General features: G+C 35.3%; 2 protein-coding genes across 7 annotated transcripts in view; one reads left to right on the top strand and one right to left on the bottom strand.

Annotated features, from left to right (window-relative positions):
* Tbca (Tubulin binding cofactor A) overlaps positions 1–22,736 on the bottom strand; it is a 258,271-nt gene that overhangs the window by 79,360 nt on the left and 156,175 nt on the right. Inside the window, exons 1-2 of one of the 4 annotated variants that reach the window (XM_067105209.1) lie at positions 7,076–7,180; positions 1,384–1,549 (exon numbers count right to left, since the gene is read on the bottom strand). In XM_067105209.1, the coding sequence (XP_066961310.1) occupies positions 1,384–1,513 (130 nt within the window). In that variant the 5' untranslated portion in view covers positions 1,514–1,549; positions 7,076–7,180. Of the gene's footprint in view, positions 1–1,383; positions 1,550–6,550; positions 6,738–6,835; positions 7,181–22,736 lie in introns of those variants that run through there. The other 3 variants (XM_067105210.1, XM_067105211.1, XM_067105212.1) reach the window with 3 other exon arrangements.
* LOC136839318 (follistatin-related protein 1-like) overlaps positions 21,524–22,736 on the top strand; it is a 47,646-nt gene continuing 46,433 nt past the window's right edge. The window contains exon 1 of one of the 3 annotated variants that reach the window (XM_067105194.1): positions 21,524–21,663. Coding sequence is in view for 1 of the 3 variants with exons in the window: in XM_067105193.1 (XP_066961294.1) it covers positions 21,787–21,816 (30 nt within the window). In the remaining 2 variants the exon portion in view is untranslated. Of the gene's footprint in view, positions 21,817–22,736 lie in introns of all 3 variants that reach the window. The other 2 variants (XM_067105195.1, XM_067105193.1) reach the window with 2 other exon arrangements.

Genomic DNA, 22,736 nt, shown 5'->3' with positions numbered 1-22,736 from the left:
TCCTTGTAATGATATTGGTATCCAGGAGATGTTTCTGATTTTTGGGAAACTTTTTCAAAATGGTCTGTTAATTTGTTACTCACTTCCAATGCACTCGTGATGTATTGCCCATTAGCCTTTAATACAGGGGGAAGGTTAGGAGTATACTTGCCTGCTATTTTACTGACTTTTCTCCATACAGCTGAAGGTGGAGTTCTTTTATGCACTGAAGAAACAAAGGATGACCAGGATTGGCGCCAGGCTGTTTTTAATGCGCGCCAGAACCGTGCTCTACACTTTTTATATACTATGATGTTATAGGTCCAGCCAGGAGGTTGTAACTGTGTCCGTTCTACTTTGTACAAAGGTATAGGAAGAGGGAGGAAGGAGCATTACATCGTTGATTTGGAGAGGTTGATTTTGACATAAGCAAGTAAGTTCGTTATAAAATTGTTGTGGGGTGAGAATTAAGGTCTCCGATTACGCAAATATGATCTGCAGTAGAATCGTGAATAATGCTGTGTAACCCACCTAGGATCATGCAGTACTGATCAAAATTATTATTTTCCCGGGGCATTTAAACATCAATTATTAGGATCCTGGAGTCCCTTACTGGCACTTGAAGCTCCAGCAATCTATCACTCCTATAGGTCACTGTATTGTCTAATCATGCCACAAGAAAGACAGGCCCCCTTTGGAGCTACCGTTTATGTGATCTGTAACTTGCATCGACGAGGTCGAGAAAGCTCAGAAGTCTTCATGCACTTAATAGCAGATGACAAGGTCATGTGGCCAAAGGAGATTTCTTGCAATGCAATGATGCCTTTGAAGTTTTTGCAGAATATGTTTAAGAGAGGAATGTTCTGCACGAGGCTCAAAATATTCCAGATTATATCTAATGTATCCAAGAAAGCCAACAGAAAGAGCAACCAATGAGGAGCTATAAGTCATTACGAGTGCCAGGGTGATCGACACACTGTTAATCAGAGTGAATGGAGAAAGGCATAAATGCCCAGATTGTACAATGGGTGTTGGAAGTGTCCTCCAAGGCCGCCATGAGATCCGACACTAGAGAGTAGAACAACATGAGTTTCCTGTCTAGCCACATGGCAAAAACACTGGAAATAACAGATGAGTGGGGGATTTCCCCACTCACCCCCCTTACCACCAGTTAACTACCTTGTTATCAAGTTTCAACACTATTTTGAGCTCACAAGATTTTGTCCAGTCAATTTACATAACAATTACTCATACTGTACCAATCATATCACAGCTAACTGAAAACATCAATAAAACATTTCTAAAGACTTCAAAATTCTACACTGAAACACTGATATACAGAAGTTATGAAAAATTACCAAGTACTACACAGAGTAGAACTAAAATCACACAGTAACATCCTACCTTCTTCTTGCATTTTCTTTATCTTTTCCTGGATTTGCTCAGCTTCTTTTTCATAACTGATTTTTTCCTTGCAAGTACGTTTCAAGACACCAGTCTTAATACGAAGCTGCTTGATGCGAGGATCAGCCATAATATTATGTAAGAATCTAATTTTCTAAAAGACAACCTGCAAGACAGAAAATGTGCAACATCATACATTACTGAAATAAATGTTTTTCTAAAAATAACAATTATAAATTACACTGATAATGATCCACTTGCAGAGAGGTATATTAAATTGCAATTAATCTGGCCATCAATCCCTTAAGAAAATGTTTACTTTCTTATTAAAGACAACTGAAAATTTTCCAAAAACTTTATTTAAAACGAAATCATTATTACAGTGCTTCACAATAGCCCTTTTCTGCAATAGCAGCAAACTCCAGATAGGTCCCATAGGAAGCATTCCCTTTTCCACCTCTCTGAGTATGCATCTGGTTTTCCACCTCTTGAGTATGTATCTGGCTTCCAGAACGTCTCCAAATGATGAGAACTGATCATTATCTGAACCAGTTGCTATTTGGAAAGGTTTGGAGGATGGTTTTTTAAGTAAAGTACATAATGGGTTTGCATGTAAAAAAATTTGTCAAAGGAAAATTCACTAATACTCTCAATAACTGCTAAAGTCAGATAGACTTGTGCCCAGAAATTCACTGAACATTTAGTATTACAGAGGCACTGAACTAGAGGAGTCTTGTCACGTCAAGGTTACTAATGGTACGGAAGTCTTGAGGCTAACAAGAGGTCAGGATGCAGACAACGTCTAGATAGCAAAGTCATAGGTTTCACTCAGTGTGCAGTAGAAAGTACAATAAAAGACAAAAAATAGTTTTTATTTTATCATAAGAATTTCATTTTTGTATGTATAACTTACCAAGTAATTACACTACTGAATCCCATATTGAATTGTGGTTGGATACATGGACATTTTCTATCCCAAAACATTAGAGATGATAACAAGTTAGTGAACAGAAAACTGCTAGCATTGATACAATGCTTGTTATTCTTCACCTTTTTTTGTCAATTTCTCCAATTAACAAAAAACCTGTCATACTAAGCCCCACTTATATCTGATCAGCAAAATGCTCAAGTTTCAACTTGACCTGCATTTATACATATATACTGCCACCATTTAAATTTTTTACAACAGAAGCTTTGGCTGGTTACAATAAGTTAGCCAGTAAATTTTTCATTTAATACCAGCCCACTCACATGAATGCTGCGTTAAATAGCCTGCATACAGCCAGTAGGCATGAACATTAAAACATAAATCTGAAATGGATTATATGCTTTCCATATTAAGCACATGAACCAGCTTGGACTAACAACAAGTAAATGGGTAAAATTTTTAATTTAAAACATTAGGCCTACTCATTTTGGACTTGAAAATATACTTTCCCATTTTAAAGCATACTTTAAAAGTTTCTAACATTTGTCTCATTAGGAAATGGCCCAACCAACCACACCTAACCCAATCTGACATAGGATACCAAGTCCTTTCCCTAGAGCATGATAATTGTTTTAAACCATTCCAGTAACTTACCTCATTCAGAATGAGAACTATCAATGGGATTAAGGTCCTCATATTTCATTCGTTACATCTTCTTCCACCCAAAAATCCTGCCTTCCCAACGTGGTCCCCAAATTGTAGGATATAAGGGTATGGTCCACTATCTCAATAGGCCTAACTAGGGTAAACGCTCAGAGCATGAGACACTGCGACATTCCTCCGCTGTTTGGACACTTCCAGAAAATGCATTCGAACGCACCCCCATCAGCATCAGTGAGACTTGTGCCCCCTCTATACAACATGCCGAGACCTCTACGTTCCTTTCAAAGTAACAGTTTTCTCCTAAATTACGAAATAATGGCATATTTCTGATTAAACAGAGGTTCGTTAAGATTTAGCTGTGCACAGTGCTAACTTACCGGCCATGATGTTCTCGAAACTTTTATATAAAACACTTTAAAAGTGGACGAGTGATGCCATCTCGATATTTGCCGAGTCACTTGTTTAAACAAACTGCCCATTTCCTGTGTTAAATCTTCAAAATATTTGTACCCGTAGATGCTGACACCGTTTCCTTGACATCAGTGGTAAATGCTGGCGTTTTTAAGGATTGGACAGGGAACTCTAACGAATTTTCAGGATGCCAGAACGCTAGATAACATTTAAATAACTAGGTAGCTAAACACCAGAATAAGGGTATAAACTGAGTAAATGTATTGTGTGTTCATTATAATTCAATTGAAAATATTTGTTGTTGGAGCAAACCAGATTCCTGAGACAAATTTCAATGCTTCTGCTATGAACATTACGATGTTGCTATTTTTTATGTTTTCCTATTTTTTTATTTATTAATATATATTACATACAGTGTAATGCTTAAAAAATCACAGTAGATGCACGTGACTTCGGTGTATAAGCGAATCCCACAGGAAAAAGACAGGCAGAAGTTCAGTAGTACCAAGCGCTTTCATGTTTATTGACGCATCGTCGGGGTACGAATAAACGTGAAAGCGCTTGGTACTACTGAACTTCTGCCTGTCTTTTTCCTGTGGGATTCACTTATACAGTGTAATATGTATATCACATACAGAGTGTAAGTTTTGTCAAATATAATGGTATTTTTAATTAATAATTTTGGATTTAACACCTTTATTTCAGTCATGTATTTTGACATCATGGCATCTTGACCTTCATACCAGTTCTGGATAAATTGTCATACTCAACTTTCTTGCATTTTTGCCAAAGTGGTAACACTCATATGTACACATTACATCGTCTCAGAAGTACACATAGTAATATGTACTTACATAAATGAAAAGTCCTAACAACAAAATAGTAGATTTCTATCATAAACAGTTCACTAATGCATCGTCCGCTCTCGGATGTTTGTGGCAGGCAGATGTACAATAACGGTAGAAAATTGTTCCCGCCACAGCTTCGCTACTTTGATGGAGTAAAGTACTGTAAACAAACATTCTCACATATTTTAAGTGGTATTTTGAGTGAATCAAGAACAAAATGTGCATAATTACAATCAAATAAGCAGTGTGGAGCTTCAGCTGTCATGTCAATAAGGATAAAACCATGGATTAAAGGTAAAAATGCAATTCAGTTCAACCACATGACAGACAGGAATTCCATGTCTCATATTTTCACTAGTATAGGCAACAAAATGTTGTTTTATCGTGCTGATTACAACTAAAATCTCGAGTAATATCTATAAACATTACATATATACGCAAATAGTGTCAGTACACCATTAAATGAACGCTAGGAAGGAAGTGTCCAATCACCATTCATTTTGTCACAGTCTTTGGGAAGATGCCATACTGGATTCAAAATTACCATCAACACCTATTTTACATAGACTTCACATGCTTATTTTAGTTTGTATGGCAGTTTCCTATAGCTCATTTTGTTAATGAAGCTTTAATCTTTTGACAGATTTTCTTAAAGGTTTAATTTTTTTGTTATTTCTCCAATTAAATGTCATTTGAAAAGTGAAAATTTTGCCACCTTCTTCGTCTTCTTTCGACCTTATTAGTCCCACTGTACAGCAGGGTTGGCCACATGAGTCAGCTTTCTCCATCTATTTCTATTCCCACCTCACCCATATACCTCCTCACCACATCCATCCATCTGATCTGTTGACCCCCCACACTCTTCCTCCCCATCACTAGCATGTTCTTAGCTCTCTTGATTGGTTCCACCTCCTCTCTTCTTATTACATGGCCATAGTATCTCAAATGAGCTTCCCTAGCCTTCTCCTTTACATTACATGTACCACACATTCTTCTTATATCTTGACTCTCCCTCCTTTCCAGTAATGATAGTCCAGCAATCCATCTCACCATCCTCATCTCTGTTCTTTCCAACAGTCCCTCCTCTTTCCTATTAAGTGTCCAGGTTTCTGTCCCACATAATAGTACGGGCCTGATAACTGTCTTATAAATCTTCATTTTGAGCTTTGATGGCATTTTCTTGTCTAAAACAACTCCAGTTACTTCTCTCCATGCTTCTTTCACTCTCTCTGTCTCACTTCTTTCTCAGTACCTCCCTCTTCTGTTATCACTGATCCCAAATAGTCAAACTCATTGTTCTACTTTAGCACTGTACCATCTTCCACCTGAATGTTTACTTCTTCATGTCCTTCTCTACTACTAGTCATTAGCGTTGTCTTTCCAATGTTCACTTAAAGTCCTTTCCTTTCTAGGGATCTTTTCCACGAAAAACCTTTCTTTAAGTTCTTCTGTGTCTGCTATAATGACTAAATCGTCAGCAAACAACAGATACCACCGTTCATCGTTGTTCCTTAATTCTGATGTCAGTGTCTATAACGACAAGGAACAAGAATGGACTCACAGCTGATCCCTGATGGAGGCCCACCTCTGCAGGGAATGTCTGTCTCCCCATATTTTGTTTGTACAGTGAAAATTTTGCCACCCATGTGTCTCAATCACAATCATTTACCCTTCTAGCCTACCTGCTGGGCCATATGAAACAAATACCACTATCATTCAAAACACACATTGACACAGAAAATATTTTGGTATAACAAAGTAAGAGCTCCACATCAGATACTACCTTGGAAATTGACTTTTTCTACAGCATTTTGGTTGCTTATCAAGAATTTACCATTATTTTTTGTGGTCAACTGTAATTAACCTGTAATTAACCTCAGAAATGAATAGGTTTTTGTATGCTGGGCACCCCGGAATGCTATCACACGTGCTGTGTTATAGGGGAACTTTCGGTAAAAAGTAGTTTCTTCACTGGGGGTGTGGGGGATGGAGCCTCCTGACTAAATAACATGGCCTACTAGGTTAGGTTAGGTCAGGGTATGTAAGGTTAGTATAGTGCCTTTCATAACAGATTTCCTTAGCCAATCCCAGAGCGCCTACAGCTTAGGTGGCCAAGGCTGTGGTGTAGGTTCCAACTAGGAAACTGGTGGACGAATACAAACAAGACAAACTTTTCCCGTAGTGCCAGGTCCTAACCTAACCAGATGTAACCAACCTAACCTAACATAGGGCGGCGTGCCCTAACCTGGCAGGGGGGGCCTCGCCCCCCCTGAACCCCCCAGAAAGCGTGGGGTTGCTGGGTCACGGAACTACTTACCTTGGCGGAGTTATTGTAGCGCGGGCAGAAGGTGTTACGTGGCCTGGCAACCGAAACTGTAAACTACCCCCAATCCCTCCTTGAACATGTGGTTCACTAATGACCAGGCTAAATCTGACTAGGCCTAGCCTAGTCTATCCTCAGTATCCTGGTCAAAACATGTGACAAACTTTGGGCTAGCCCTAACCTAATTGGTAAAAAATTAAACGCATTATTTCAAGATCAAACCATGTCTACCGTGGTTATAATGTCATTTAAATGATAGGCTTAAGCTTTATCTATTACCTAAAGTCACGGTCACTCTCACGCCTTGTCCCGCCGAAGCACGAACACCTATGAGCTTCTGTTCATTTTCTAATGTTTAACTGCCATCTAAATTCTTGATTTCTATAAGAATTCACAGTAACAGTAAAAAAGTTCCATAAACATCTCAGGGCCAAAGCAAATACAGTAAACAATAGTCCTCGTCCAACAAAAGAAGCAGAAAAGACAACAAATGGCTGTGGAAATTCAAAACAAACTTACTTTAGCCGATGACCAAGTTTGGAATGTCACTGCAAGGAAATTATTCATCGCCTTTATACTTTCCACCCAACAGAAAAACTGATATTGCGTCCTGTTTTATTTTCAAATTAATTTATCAAATACTCCTTATTCCAACATAAGTTTATTATTTTGTATTATTTTTTATAAAACATATACAAATATAATATTTGCTTTATATCAAGTTGCTTAACATTGAATATATTTCTGGCTGAATTTAAGAGCTATTCTATTTTTTAGCTCTATTTACGTTAGTCAAATTGTAATTCTCTAAAATCGCTGAACGAAAGATTTTTTTTGCTTGTTTCAAAGGAAATCTGATACCGTACCTTTTCATGAGAGTTATTTTTGTTTTAATATTGTATAACCAAACATTCTGGAATTTCAGTAAACAATACCAAATATGGAATGCCCCTGCTGACATGATCGCAGATGAATCATGGTCATGCAACATGGTGACAGAGAAACAATGACTAGTACCCAAATGACAGGCATCTGCCGATCCAAGTTTGTGAAACTCATTTTTTAAACATAGAGTAATTAACAAGAATGCTATATTTTAAAACTTTAATCGACACTTACATAATACTTCCGTAAATCGCGTATGTCTGGCAATTATGATTATATAAAATTTTATTGTGGATCGACGCTAGTCAAAAGACTAAATGTTCTAATAAGGACAAATTCTTATTAAATTATAAAAAGTGGTAGTAGTCACAAATTGAAAACTCTGTTGTATAATTAGTTCCTTAACCATATATATATACACACACACACACACACACACACACACACACACACACATACATATATATATATATATATATATATATATATATATATATATATATATATATATATATATATATATATATATATATATATATATATATATATATATATTACTGTTCTCATAAGACTGTCTAAGAAAAACTCTTATTAAATATTAAATAACATAAAAAGTGGCGTCCATGAATGGGATCTTTTATACAAATATTTCCTAACTTTCCATTTGCAATGTCATTCATGAACTCTTTGGATCAATAGTGACTGAGTCCTCTGCATAACTGGGCGAATTCCTCGAACAGTATATAACTGTAGAAACAAATGCTGACACTAATGAAGGGCATATCCACACATTATTATATGACCTTGACCCCACAAAGGCAGAAAAAAGGGTACGCCGAGTAAAAAGAACAGAACACATTTCGATGTCATAGATACAAGATTATCATATTACTTAATTACCGTGAGATCATTCAGGAGAGAAAATGAAAAGATGACAAAAACACGGACTTAAGCATTTACTTCAGCATAAGTAACCGATCTGATAAGAAAGATCAAACAGGGCATATTATATAATTATTTACTCTTTAGTTGAAACATTGCAAATGAAATTACCAAATGAGTGAGCCATGCTAGGAATAAGGAAAACGGTGTGATAAGACTACTCAAAGGAACAGGGTAAATATTTATCATATCGTTTGTATAAAATTCGCAGATAAGGTAATGAAAAGAATGAACTGGTATCAAAGGATTTTTTTTACATCTTCAGAATGGTCTTCGAGTGCCGACGACTTCTGGGAAATTCCCTGTTTTTTTTTTTTTTTTTTTTTTTTTACTGAGAAGCGGACTGCAGATGAGAAGCAAGATACATACAGCACTCAGTTATGAATTACAGGCAAGTTTTCACTTTGTGAGACAGTGTTGGTTAGAATATTTTTTTTATTCTAATCAAATGCGATCACCAAAGGCAAAGACAAAAAGTAAAAATTTAATTTTTATCTCTTTGTTGCCAAAGTGGTGTGAGCAATGGATTAAGTATTGTGATATATATTACGGCAACTTCAACATTATGATATCAGTGTTGTAAGCGTCAAGCTGCTTTCACCCCATCAGCGTCAGATTATGGAATAACTTGTGCACAAAAAAACTGATCCAGATATAATTTTATTTATGTAGAGTAAAAATTCACTTGCACAACATTAGTACGTATAAAATTGACTATCATATAATAACAGAAGAAAGACTGAGCTGTGAGGAACATTTAATTTGTCACGTATTTGAAGACACTAGAAACGGGATTCAAATCTTGTTTTTGTCACCTTAGATGGAAATAAATGTTTCTACTTGCGTACAAAATAAACAGACAATACCCTCGCAAGTTTTCCTTTTAAAAATGATGGTGGAAGGGTAGGAAGGTGAAAACAGAAGAAATGGGTTGACAACAAAACATCAAAGCGCTAACAGATCGTTGGACGACCAAGACGCAACGAGAGAAAACCCGATAGAGATTTATATCGCTGTTAGATGTAAAACTGTTTCTATACTTGTGAAAATGCCAACTACCTAATAGAGAGTGAAATTAGGGAACTTAAGCTTTCTTTTCTTTTTAATGATTTATTTAGTTACATCAAGATATAAAATACGGTCTAAAATATTCAGTCAATCATTGCCATTTGTAATCGTTTATGCACGTATGCTGTGTTATGGTGGCTTTCTAAACATAACACTGTTAGATATATCGTTACATCGGTCATTATTACATTTCACTCCTTTTTAATTTAATAAGTGCATGGATTAGATTGTGGTAATCTTATCTGGGCGAATTCGCTTACTGCACTGCTGTTTTTTATCACAATCCTATCTCTCTACCGTTGCTCAAATCCCATTCTTGTCTCACTCAAATGAGCAGTGGTTTAATTATTAGTTGGGCGAACTGGATTTTCTTTAATTCTTAACAACTATCGCCTGTAACTGAAAAGGAAATAAACATGTGTGCAAGCAAATCGTACAGTTGTGCTAGCAAAGATCCTCTAACCTCTCTTTGTTGATTTTTTCTTCTTTTTGATGAGAAAATGACTCTTCGTTTAGGATTGGTTTGCAGGCCAGCTGCAAAAGTGGATTCAGTTCTTTACTGCTCCTTCATTCCTCTCTGAGACTTGCCCAGTAGATATCATAGAAAAGGCACCTTTTTTTTTTTTTAGTGCCGTACAAATCTAGTCGTCATCTCTTTATCTGAATTCTAATTAGAAAACTATTTTATTTTATTCTGTCTATTCGTTTATTTATGATTTTCCTTCGAATAACAGTCGAAAACCAGGTGTTTTCCTTCAGAAATTTTTATCCTGTCTCGTCATTAAGATATATCCTGATGATATATGGAGAGAGAGAGAGAGAGAGAGAGAGAGAGAGAGAGAGAGAGAGAGAGAGAGAGAGGTAACTTAGAAATAATTCAAGGGGGACCGAGAAAACCCTAAATGCCAGCAGCAAACTTCACAAGGCAGTTTACACCGGGAAGGATCACAGAAGAAAATCAATTGATCACTGGACTGGAGACATTTTCTATTAAATGGCGGTGACAAGGCATTCTCTCAGTTCACCCTCGGCCCAAATTCCACACTATAGTTTGGCAATGCATTCTGAAATTCTTTTGTGTTTATGCAGGTTGGGTAAAAATCAAGTAGAGATAAACTGATCCTGTATCTTGGCTCATTGTTATAACCGAAAACAATTACTGGTATAATCAACGAAACCAATTTTATATAAAGTGTATAAAACGTTAAAAAATTACAGCAGCATTTTTCGGTGCCATAAATAACATTAAATTATACATAACTGGAAATAGTATTTATCATGATTTTGTTTGAGAAATATATATACATACACACACACACACACACACACACACATATATATATATATATATATATATATATATATATATATATATATGTATATGTGTGTGTGTGTGTGTGTATTTCACGTTTGTGTGTGAGTGGGGTGTATATATATACATATTCACACACACACACACACACACACACACACACACACACACATATATATATATATATATATATATATATATATATATATATATATATGTTAACAATATTTATACACACACACACACACACACACACACACACACATATATATATATATATATATATATATATATATATATATATATATATATATATATATATATATATATATATATATATATGTGTGTGTGTGTGTGTGTGTGTGTGTATGTGTATATATCATGTGCTGAATGTATGTATGTATACACACACACATATACATATGTGTGTATGTATGTATACACCTACACACATACATATATGTATATATATGTGTGTATAAACATTCTTAAAAATATTTTCTACAACAGAAGAGAGAAATTTTTGTATCTAGTTACCTTCAATTTGTCATTTCTTTCTTTGGCTTTTATTACTGTATCCTGGTTTAATGTGACACCAAGATGGATATCGCAGTATGCAAACCAACTTTACACAGACGTTTCAAAGAGAAATATATTCGAGCACAAACTAGGCCAGTGAGGCTGCGAGGGAAGGGTGCACTGCGGATGGGTACCCATTGAGTATTATTATTATTATTATTATTATTATTATTATTATTATTATTATTATTATTATTATTATTATTATTATTATTATTGTTGTTGTTGTTGTTGTTGTTGCTGTGGCTTATGAGGCCGTCGAGTCCCAATTCTAGACTCTCATAGGGCCGGTCTGAAAAAGATTGTACATAAAAGAAAGATAAAACTCAGGGAAAATTTTCCTCATATTGATCTCGTAAGGTGTCTCCCGAACAGTGTCTTTCTTACCTTCAGATATGAGCAGTATATGTTATGGATAACATCTCATAAGGTGTCCTGACTCTTTGATTTAGTTTATTTTTCCCTTCGTTTTGTTACCAGATTCTAGTGATATATATGTAATAGCAGCCTTGCAAATGGAATTAAGTTATATTTAATAAACAATCTAATACGAAACTAACCACAGTATACCGCTGTCACCCTTAATCAGTACTTTCTCGATAACGTAGAATAAATTCGCAACATTTTGAATTACCAAAATCTTAATACCTTCGACAATAAACTGGGAAACCTTTTAGCTACCACTCTGAACAAACCATCCCACTAATTTCTTGGCTGACTGATTGATTGATTATGAAATTTAGGTCTTGAAGCTAATTTCTCAATAGATAAGAAAAGATATTTAAATACTGACAGAACCGTATATTATCAATAACACAGTGTAGTTGACGTCAATGCGTTATGATTTGCTTAAGAAAAACTACTGGAGAATAAAAGCTGACTTCAAAGCTGACCATGAAGATTGTAATGAGAAATATATTCACATAAAAGGGATGATCAAAATGACATTACAAACGTCTTATGGAAATTTTTCTTGTAAAATCCAGTGAGGAAAGTCAACGAAGTGATCTAATGAGGTTGGTTCACAAAGGATCTAGCGAGGAAGTTCATAAAGACTTACGAGACGAGTTTATGAAAGCGCCTTAAAAGGCTCTGTTAAAAAATTTAGTTACGAAGAGAGAGAGAGAGAGAGAGAGAGAGAGAGAGAGAGAGTCGCCCAAAAGAGGCATATGCACGAATTTAAAGAGGATGGAGACTAAAGGGTTCCTCCGAGAAGACAAGAAGCAACATCTGATATGCAAAGAAATGGGTGAGACACTTCAATAGTCAGGGCTATTAGGCACTGTTTCCGCTTTATCTCGAAATGACCATATTTTTTAGAGAACCCTTGGCGAAGTTCAGCAACGTTAGGTCTGGTTAGTGCTTGGATGGGTGACCGCCACAATAAACTAGACTCCATCAGCAGATGAGCCTCTTGAACATTCTTGGGACAGAGCAAGAGGCTACAGCAAAGTTACTTAATATGTTACTTGCTGAAAACCCGGAAGGTGAAGCATTCTGACACCACACCCTCTAAGGAAAAAATGTGTATATATACATACATACATACATGCATGCATAAATAAACACACACATATATATACACAGTTAGGTACACATTTCTACACTTGTGTATAATATGTCTTCCACCCTTCATTTTTATTTCCGCAGTTTTGCTTTAATATTTAGCGATTCAACAAGGAGAAATAATTGCTTGTCTTAACACGGAAATAAAAGCACACAGACTTTTTTTTGTTGAAAGTAGGAAAACAAGCCAAGCTGCATCTTTGGATGTTGTTAATCGTCCTTCCTGACTTTTCAACTCTATCCCTGATTAAAAAAAAAGTTAACTGCGACTTGGTATTGCCCAAGTAGTCTCACTAACGCCCTTCAGTCTCCCAAGGATCATCTCGTCTTTGCAGACTCAGACAAGAACGCAAACGGGTTGCTATAAAAATTCCTGGAGGATAAAGCAAAGAAATTTAAAACTGACTGTTGCCCTGCGTCAGACAGTTATATGCACCATCAGTTTGTTGGCAGGTAGCACACGAAACAGCTCTGTGTTTTCCAAGAGCAAATTCTTGCCTGATTGGTAACTGTTTTGTCCAGATTCCATGTTGTGTGCCCGAGAAGGTTTGACATGTACCAATACTTGCCATTCGACTCTATTCCATGTTAGCCTCCAACTGACAATATCACCACTTCATCGTGACAGCCCGAAGGTACCCACTGAAGTCTGCTGAGCGTTTGATGGAAAAGTCCTACCAGTTGCAACGCGGAAGGAAACCTAACAACATTCAGAGTATATCCTGAGCTAAGGATGGTGCTTTTTCATTCCCTACAAATTCCTGACAGTTTGAATCTTTAAATTTATGTAAGTTGGAAAGGTTACTATTCCATGTTCACAGTATAACTGGAGAAATTTTTCCTGACTTGCTTATAAACTATTGTAAATACTTATCCTAACAGGATTATGAATTCTTGACTGGAATGTCTTAAGCGACAGTGCTCATTTTTGTTACATTTCATTGCAACGTTAATTACTCGTAATGGAGAACTCTCAAAAGTCAAAACTATTCCTACTTCATGAACTATAGTATGACCTGTTTTGCTAGCTACTGACGTTAATTTTTCCATGGTTATGTGTTGGCCAGGTATATTCCGTTGATCTGTGCGATCGTAACAGCGAGAAAGTATACTCACGCTTGTATCATTACTTTCACCGCAATCAGTGTTCACAATAGTCTTGACTCGCAAACTGAAATATTGTGAGTCACTGTTGCTCATCATGCCTTACTTTCATCTTAAAAAACTTTTTACCACTCTCAGCAAATTACCCTCTGTATAGTAACTCGTCATCACCTCAACATTGACCTTATCAGTTATGTCAAAAGCTTTCTCTGGGTGCATGTAAGACACTTACGGCTTTTCCCCTTTACTGCTCACAAAAATATTTAATTACAAACACTTGATCCACACACACGCTCTTCCTTGTCAAACCCTTTGTTATCTGTCATACATTCTGAAACAAAAAACTACAATCCACTTTCTCTGGTATCCTCGACAAAGTTATGCAACTACAATTTATAGCCACCGCTAACACTTTTGTATATATATATATATATATATATATATGTGTGTGTGTGTGTGTGTGTGTGTGTAACTTCATACCAACACTACCGTACTATATTGAATCACTTGACTCTGAAAGATAGTTTACCTTTTGGTGCAACGACCATTCTTATTTAAACACAACGGAGTAGTTGCAATAAGCTCAGGTATTATGCAGGAAGAGGCTGGAGGATGGGATATATCGAGCAGGTGGGATCTATAATTAAACGGTAAACATGAGTTTTAACTTGAAGAGTATTATATTGTCTCGTTGAAAAAAAAGTTGCCCTGATTACTCCTTTTGAAGTAATTTAAATATGGTTTGAAGTTCTTCTCAGTGCCTGTTATTTAGAACCGCCTTGATATGAAGTTTATGAAGTTTAAAAGAGGAACGTTTGATTCGAGGAACGGAAGGAGACGTTTCAGGTTTCAGATTGGTAACAGGCTATACTAGTGAGGCAATAGCACTGGAACTTTTTGTCGTAATAGGTAGTTGTCGCTTGTATTTTGGTTCCTTACAGGGCCTGTACTCATGCATGCCTCCAACTTAATTATGGCACTACAACACAGTGTCTCTCGGTAAATTTATTGCAATCAGTGACAGACAAATACCTTTAACTGTTGAGTGAAAAAAGGAGTGTCTATCACGAGTTTATACCTCTGCTGGCATTCGCTTGAATCGGATTCCACGAAAAAACTATAATTAGAACTGTATGGAGAATCGGTTTCCTTTGATCAACAGTTTTATTCATTTCATTTGGGAGCGAATCTTTAAGAGTAGTGTAACTTTTTACTGAATCAAGACAAAATAACGCCCTGTCTTCAAAACCGAAGAATAAATCTTTTCAGACGGGTGGGAATTTAACAAAAACAAAAGATTAAGGCTTAAATTAAATGTGCATATCATACTCAGGGTGTACACACACATGCATACACACATACATACATATATATATATATATACATATATATATATACATATATATATATATATATATACATATATACTTACATACACACACATATACATACATACATACATATATATATATATATATATATATATATATATATATATATATATATATATATATATATATATATATATATATAAACAACCGTGAAGCATAAGAGCTGAAAAGAAAATCTAAATAAAAGCTGCAGTGATAATAATTTCATATAATTTATAATACCCATTTTTATTATAAACGTTCAACCCCAGACACAGACTTAAAAATGTGATCAATGATGTCAGAGCGTGTTTTGAAAAAGTTCACCAGTTTGTGGTAGATCTTGAGACTGGTTGCTGCTGCGTAGCTATTTTAAGACATAAAGAGGACGGTTTTCTTAGGCTTACCCAAGACCTAAAGAAGAGACTCTCTTCCTTAGGTCTTGGGCTTACCACTTCCCACAGCTTCACGCTTACGTATAAACGAAGCGAATGCTGGCTGGCCACAGGACGGGGCGCTCAGCAAGGGCGCTGCTGACGTAACGTCAGCTTAACCTAACCCTAACACATATCATCATCCCTTATGGAAGGAAAGATGGCACGTAGGGCCGAAGAAAGCTCACTAAGACCTTGTTTGGCGAGCAGATACACTTCAGAGTTTCCGACGAAATCACGGACCTTATACAAATTCTTCATTAGATGGATGAATGGAATTTCTGGAACTGTTTCTGTACCTGATGGCATTCTTCAAAGAATTATTAACGGTGTCGAAGATGAAGTAGGCCTATACATACATACATACATACATACATACATACATACATACATACATACATACATACATACATATATATATATATATATATATATATATATATATATATATATATATCATAAAATACATTTTAATTAGCTAAAGACATTTTTACTAGAGCCTCTCACAGTCTATATGAATAAAGTCCAGTTCATATATCCCGGCGTTATAAATTATAAAGTTCACTTGACGGTGGCGCTTGGCAATGTCCAACGGAAATTTGATAGACTATCTTCTGAGGATATAAAGTATAGTTTTTTTCTTAAAAATCATACCTTCAAAACTTGGTATGCAAAAGATATCGTTATCAGAATGAAACTAATGTAAGACCTCGATCGGATGTAGGTGACGCAGGGACCTCAACCCATCATTGTAGGGCAGGTCGTCCAGGTAAAAGACCAGTTTTGACGAACAACAACAATTATACCTTCTTGATAGGTATTCTGATCATGGAAGTAAAATTCCGGCAAGAAATGAATAAACAAACAGATACATAAAATAAAAAGATTATATTGCCAGTCTTGGGTGTTGGTGTGAATAATAATAATTAATTAGAGGTTGAACCATAAATGTTTTAGCTAATAAATGTAATTCTCAGGCGTCCACACTATTTTGCTGTAGTGTAGGCACCTAATAATTACCTTATTAGCTAGAACATTCACAAGTATACGCATGTCGGCTTCTCATCGCACACGTACCACAAATATGTTGACAAGTTAATGACTTTTTGACAGTTCTAACCAATGGCTCGTTTTCTACGGCCAATGAATTACTTTCAATTTGTTTGCGATTTATATTCGGTAGGTTGTCGACAAACGTTTATGAAATGTTTTGCTGTAGTGTAAACGCACAGTTACATACGAACTTGAAGTCTAACCAAGAATGATAAGGTGCACCCACGGGAGGATGTCAACAAGTGCTTGAAATCATTGTGCTATATCTATCTGTCTATCTATCTATATACATATCATACATACATACATACATACATACATACATACATACATACATACATACATACATACATACATACATACATACACACACACACACATATATATATATATATATATATATATAGAGAGAGAGAGAGAGAGAGAGAGAGAGAGAGAGAGAGATGTATGTATGTGTATGTATGTATATATATATATATATATATATATATATATATATATATATATATATATATATATATATATATATATATATATATATATATATATATATATATATATATATATACTCCTCGCAATCCACGCACGTTCTGAAATCGATCTGTTACTTCCTCAGTCGTTGTGCATCCTATTTTGCCGTCAACTTTCTTTTGTCATTTTTGGTCCTCTTTAGTTTTTTTTTTTCATACTCCTATGATAAGATAACATAATACGTTCAAGATTAGTGGGATTCTAGAAGGTATATCCGAGACAGTACAATAAGCATTGAAATAATTGGCACAGTGGAAAGTAAAAAGAAATCTAGAATGGAAAAGTAATGCTCCATCAATTTTTATTGCCGTCTAATTACAATATTAATAAAACAGTTCAGGATGTCTCAGTTTCCACTTCAGCTCCAACGTTAGCGTTTGCAATGGGCCTTCCACTCACAGCAGCCCAGCTCCTTCCTTCGAACTCTCACTCTTCCTCCATGCTAGCTATCTAAGAATCTTTTTTTTTTTTTACATTGAAATATGTAACTGTTTTTTGAGGTCCCGTACAAGAATTCCAGTTTTCATCTTTAAGCTCCATTTGGTAGACTATTTTGTCGACCAATACTTATAGTGTTTAAAATTTTGGTGTTAAAATTTGGATGTGGATCGCCATTAAAATATCAGGAATCTTTCAGAGGGGCTTTATTATGAAAGCGACAGGACCTACGTCTGCCAAACTAAGAAGCTTGCGTATAAAATGCTAACAACAATTATCTAGAACTATGAAGGATCGCAATGTAATATCAACCAACAAAGGCAAACGGGGAGTTTTAACCCAGGTCAAAAGTTCATTCAGTCTGACCGAGTTGGCCTAAATACTGTACGAGAAATATAGAATATTTGCTACAAGCTTCTCCAAATAATTTATTATTCATCCTCATAACTTTATTTAACGTAATAAATAGACGATGGCCTGTTTATTTGGTACAATGACTTCAAAAATCATACCTGAACCTGTTGTTATACGTGACTTTTGACTCAAGAAAGCGTTTTTTAATTTTCCATTTAGAAGTAACTACTTATAACTAAAAGGAAACATCCTTACGTTAAAATAGTCATAACAGGAATGGAAATAAATGCACAGATGAGAGAGAGAGAGAGAGAGAGAGAGAGAGAGAGAGAGAGAGAGAGAGAGAGAGAGAGAGAGAGAGAGAGAGGGGAGAACTTGCACCTGAAATTCCTTATCTCGTATGAAATATTAAAATGGTTACGATTATGAATGTCTAAAAAATTATGAGATGCATTTTTATGTCAACGAGTATATACTTTAACGAGTACATCTGCAATTCCTCTGGTTTCTCGATGAGTGGAGTTAAGTAAGCCTGAGTGTGGTCAAGCCTTGGGTGGGTAACCATTAAGGAAAGACGGAGGTCGTCGACGTTCAAGTCCCTTAAGACCAAGTTCAACGGACTTGTGAACCGACAAAAAACACAGATATTTATCAGACATACGTTACTCAAAGTTTGTGTGCAAATTTTCCCTTGCTTTTCATTCGTTGTGCACAATAGCATAATTTATACAGATGTTTCTTCTATCAGTGCTTGAACTCCTTTGTTTTGAATTAGCAAACAATTTGCCATATCAGGGTTACAGTGAATGCAGCCTTCCAAAATGCTGTGGCATATGATGTCCTTGCTCTGTGCCAAAAACAATCATTTGCTTTTACGTTATGACTAGAGAGAGAGAGAGAGAGAGAGAGAGAGAGAGAGAGAGAGAGAGAGAGAGAGAGAGAGAGAGAGAGAGGTGGAAATAGACGTATATGCTTTTTTGGAAAGGAAGCTTAAATTTGATAACAATATTTTATAACATTTGAACCAATGTAGTTGTTTAATATATATATATATATATATATATATATATATATATATATATATATATATATATATATATATATATATATATATATATATATATATATATATATATATATATAAGCAGATGTCCGAAGGAATATTGAAATAACAGAGTGCAATTAGCTTTCGCCTTCAAGGCCTTTTTTTTCAAGGAAAGATTTCGAACATCATATTTTCCCTTTCACCCGTGGCCATATAGTCTGCTTTTACTTTATTTCATATCACATTTTATTCCAGTGACGGAAGTTTATATATACTGTATGTATATATATATATATATATAGTTTATATATATATATATATATATATATATATATATATATATATATATATATATATATATATATATATATATGTGTGTGTGTGTGTGTGTATATGTGTGTGTCTGTGCGTAGTGTATGCATGTGTTTAAGAGGTTAAAAGCTTTTGAATACGTAAGCATCATAAACAAGTATACTCTAAAAGAAGATATATGTAAAACTGATCATGCAGTGCATACATAAATAAATCAAAATACAAACACAAACATATATATATATATATATATATATACACACACAAATATATATATATATATATATATATATATATATATATATATAATATCATGAGTGATTGCATTGTTGCTAAACTCTGACATAAATAAGATGGAAGTGTTTATCTTGTCTATTAAAAACATATGCATGATTTTTACGGTAACGTTATCTTTAGGTTATGTTCTTGCAAAGGATACAGCCAAGAATAGATAAGATTATTTTTGTTGACAAAATATTTTGTTTTAATCAAAGCTATTCCAGAGTTTTTTCAGCACCTAAATTACAATTTGCGTAATTTTTCTAGCAAAGAGAATATCTTTTTTATGAATAAGATAAACGGAAACTTTGTCAAGAGAATTAATCCAACATATCTTAGGATAACTTCATCTTTAAAGATGGAAAATTGAATCTGTTTTAATAACTGATCCAACATCAGAGGTTATAAGTTAAAGCAATGTATCCCTAGTCTTTCGCAATGTAATTTAATTCTGTATTCCATCAAATTATTTATCAAGGTTTTAATTCATTGTTTTTTGAACTTCAAAGATTATCTGTAATGTAGGTATAACAAAGTTCCTGGCTTATGCAGGAAATTGGTGTTGACGTTTGGAATGAAAGTGTTTTAAATTGAAAGTGAATTTTTTTGTGGATATTTGAAAGAATTCTTGATACTAACGACAAAGCTTAAAATACACCAGAGCGAATGGAAAAAGTTCTTTTGATTTTTGGGAGTTGAATAGTTTTGAATGCCTTAAAAATAAGTCCCGTTATAGAACAAAGTATACAACATCCGTTGGGTTTACTTTATCTTATTTCTACTAAAATATACTCTCAATGAGCCATTCCTCCAGATTATTGAAAAAAATCTTTCTAGGAGAGAGTTTTTTTTAACTTACGGAATCTTCTCTTAAAATGTTCAAATTTTTATGTGAAGGTAACATTCTAAAGATTTTTTGCTACAAGGCCACAAATGGATGGAAAGGAAAATTCAATAACTCGAGATAAACCATTTTATAAGGATTATTTACTTAGCAAGAGCCTGTGCTAGCAAAACTCTGTTAACTTTATTACAGGAAAAAAGATTTACGCATCTGTCATGGAACTTCTACAGCAAAGACTTATAAGGGTTTGCAGAATCCTCAAGCGTTTATTGTAAACATCCTTGAAACGCTCAGTAAGCAATCTGAAGGCCAAAGGTTTCTTTAGCACAAGGCCTGAACATTACAGAATTTTTTTTGACTGCTTCATGAATCATCTTGCCTCCCGTTTATTGTACGAATTAACTGCGACGTTCATTGATGAAGAAAAAAGCATCGATCGGTCAACCTTCTATGAAATTCCTGATTACAGGAGCGGTTGTGCTCTTTCAAAGCTACTAGGAGCTATAGCAGAGTGATAGGAATGGAACATGAAGGCAAGGGTGCGACCGGTTCTGGCGTTTAAGCCCCTTTTTTCTGTAATTTATTAAAAGAGATACCTGGACGGTTGAGGGGGAGAAACGTCTGGTGACTCGAAATGACTTGAAATGAGGTACTGCAGGGAAACCTAAGACGTTTATACGCAGCATAAATCATCTTTTAGAAATACTATACCTTGTACGTACGTATGCTTGTCTGTCTGAGAGAGAGAGAGAGAGAGAGAGAGAGAGAGAGAGAGATACCTTACCTTTACCACTTCCTTACCTTGGCCTGTCCAGCAGGTAACCCCCACCATCCTACCGAACCCGTCGCTTAGTCACTGATGATCTCTTGGAGTCTCTGTCTGGGAGGTTACCTGGGTCCCTAACGGTTGGGTATTGGGGGGAGTTTGGTTCAGTAACTTCAGTTTGCCACGGAACACCATCCGGGAAGGATACTGCAGACCATCCACACGGTTAGTGCTAGGCTTTTCCCCCTCCAGTTTGCTGGTAATATTTGTGCGCACGGAGTTATTTCGGCCAGAACAGTAAGTAGATCGAAACAGAGTGGTGACAGACACGATTTAGAAATCAGCATCATGGCGGATTGTTTTCATGGCCGCGTCCAGGTAACGTGATCTTTCTCTCCCTTTGACTCTTTTGAGATGGACATCCCTTCTTGGAGTGACCCTTGACCTACTAAGGAACTTTTGAAATTTTTCTATTTTATAAGGTATATTTCTATGCATCACGAATAATCATCTCAGATGAGGGCTAAGGGATGTTGGATGAAATGGATTTGCTCATTCATGTCACCTGTTTGTGTCGGTTAATTCTGCCTTAATGACAAATATAAGAGACTAATATGATATCAGTTTATTTAGACTTTTCTGCAGAATTTAAGAAACGTATTCATAACAATAATCTATAATAAAAGTTTGCATGTTTTGAAGAGTCTAGGAATATTTTTGTAAACGATCTGATACTACTCGAGATTTATTTGACCTTGTTATAAAGATTGTCACAATACTTTCTCTCTCTCTCTCTCTCTCTCTCTCTCTCTCTCTCTCTCTTATGTGTGTGTGTGTGAGTTGACGTTTTCCCTAAGTAATGGAAATTATAAAGTATACATAATTCCATAACAAATACGGATAACATTTCAATCATAAAGTTACGTCAGATCTATGAGACAAACAACGTTAACTGCTGGTCGTTTTCATTACAAACTGAAAACTATTCTGTATATATATATATATATATATATATATATATATATATATATATATATATATATATATATATATATATATATATATATTAGTCCTCATTGTAGGTGGGCTAATCCTCGGCGAGATAGGCACAGGGGTATGGAAGGACATGGCACATTACATGTTTTCTTTATTCACTAGCGACGTTTCGAGACAAAGTCCCATCTCCTGGCTAAAATCAGAAAATAAATATTACATTAATAAAATACTCGTTTAAAAAAGAAAGCATAATTTTACTCTTACGTTTTATGCTTTCTTTTTTAAACGTGTATCGTATTAAT

This window comes from Macrobrachium rosenbergii, chromosome 6 (assembly GCF_040412425.1).
Source record: "Macrobrachium rosenbergii isolate ZJJX-2024 chromosome 6, ASM4041242v1, whole genome shotgun sequence".
NCBI lineage: Eukaryota > Metazoa > Arthropoda > Malacostraca > Decapoda > Palaemonidae > Macrobrachium > Macrobrachium rosenbergii.
This window is presented reverse-complemented; position numbering and strand designations above follow the sequence as displayed.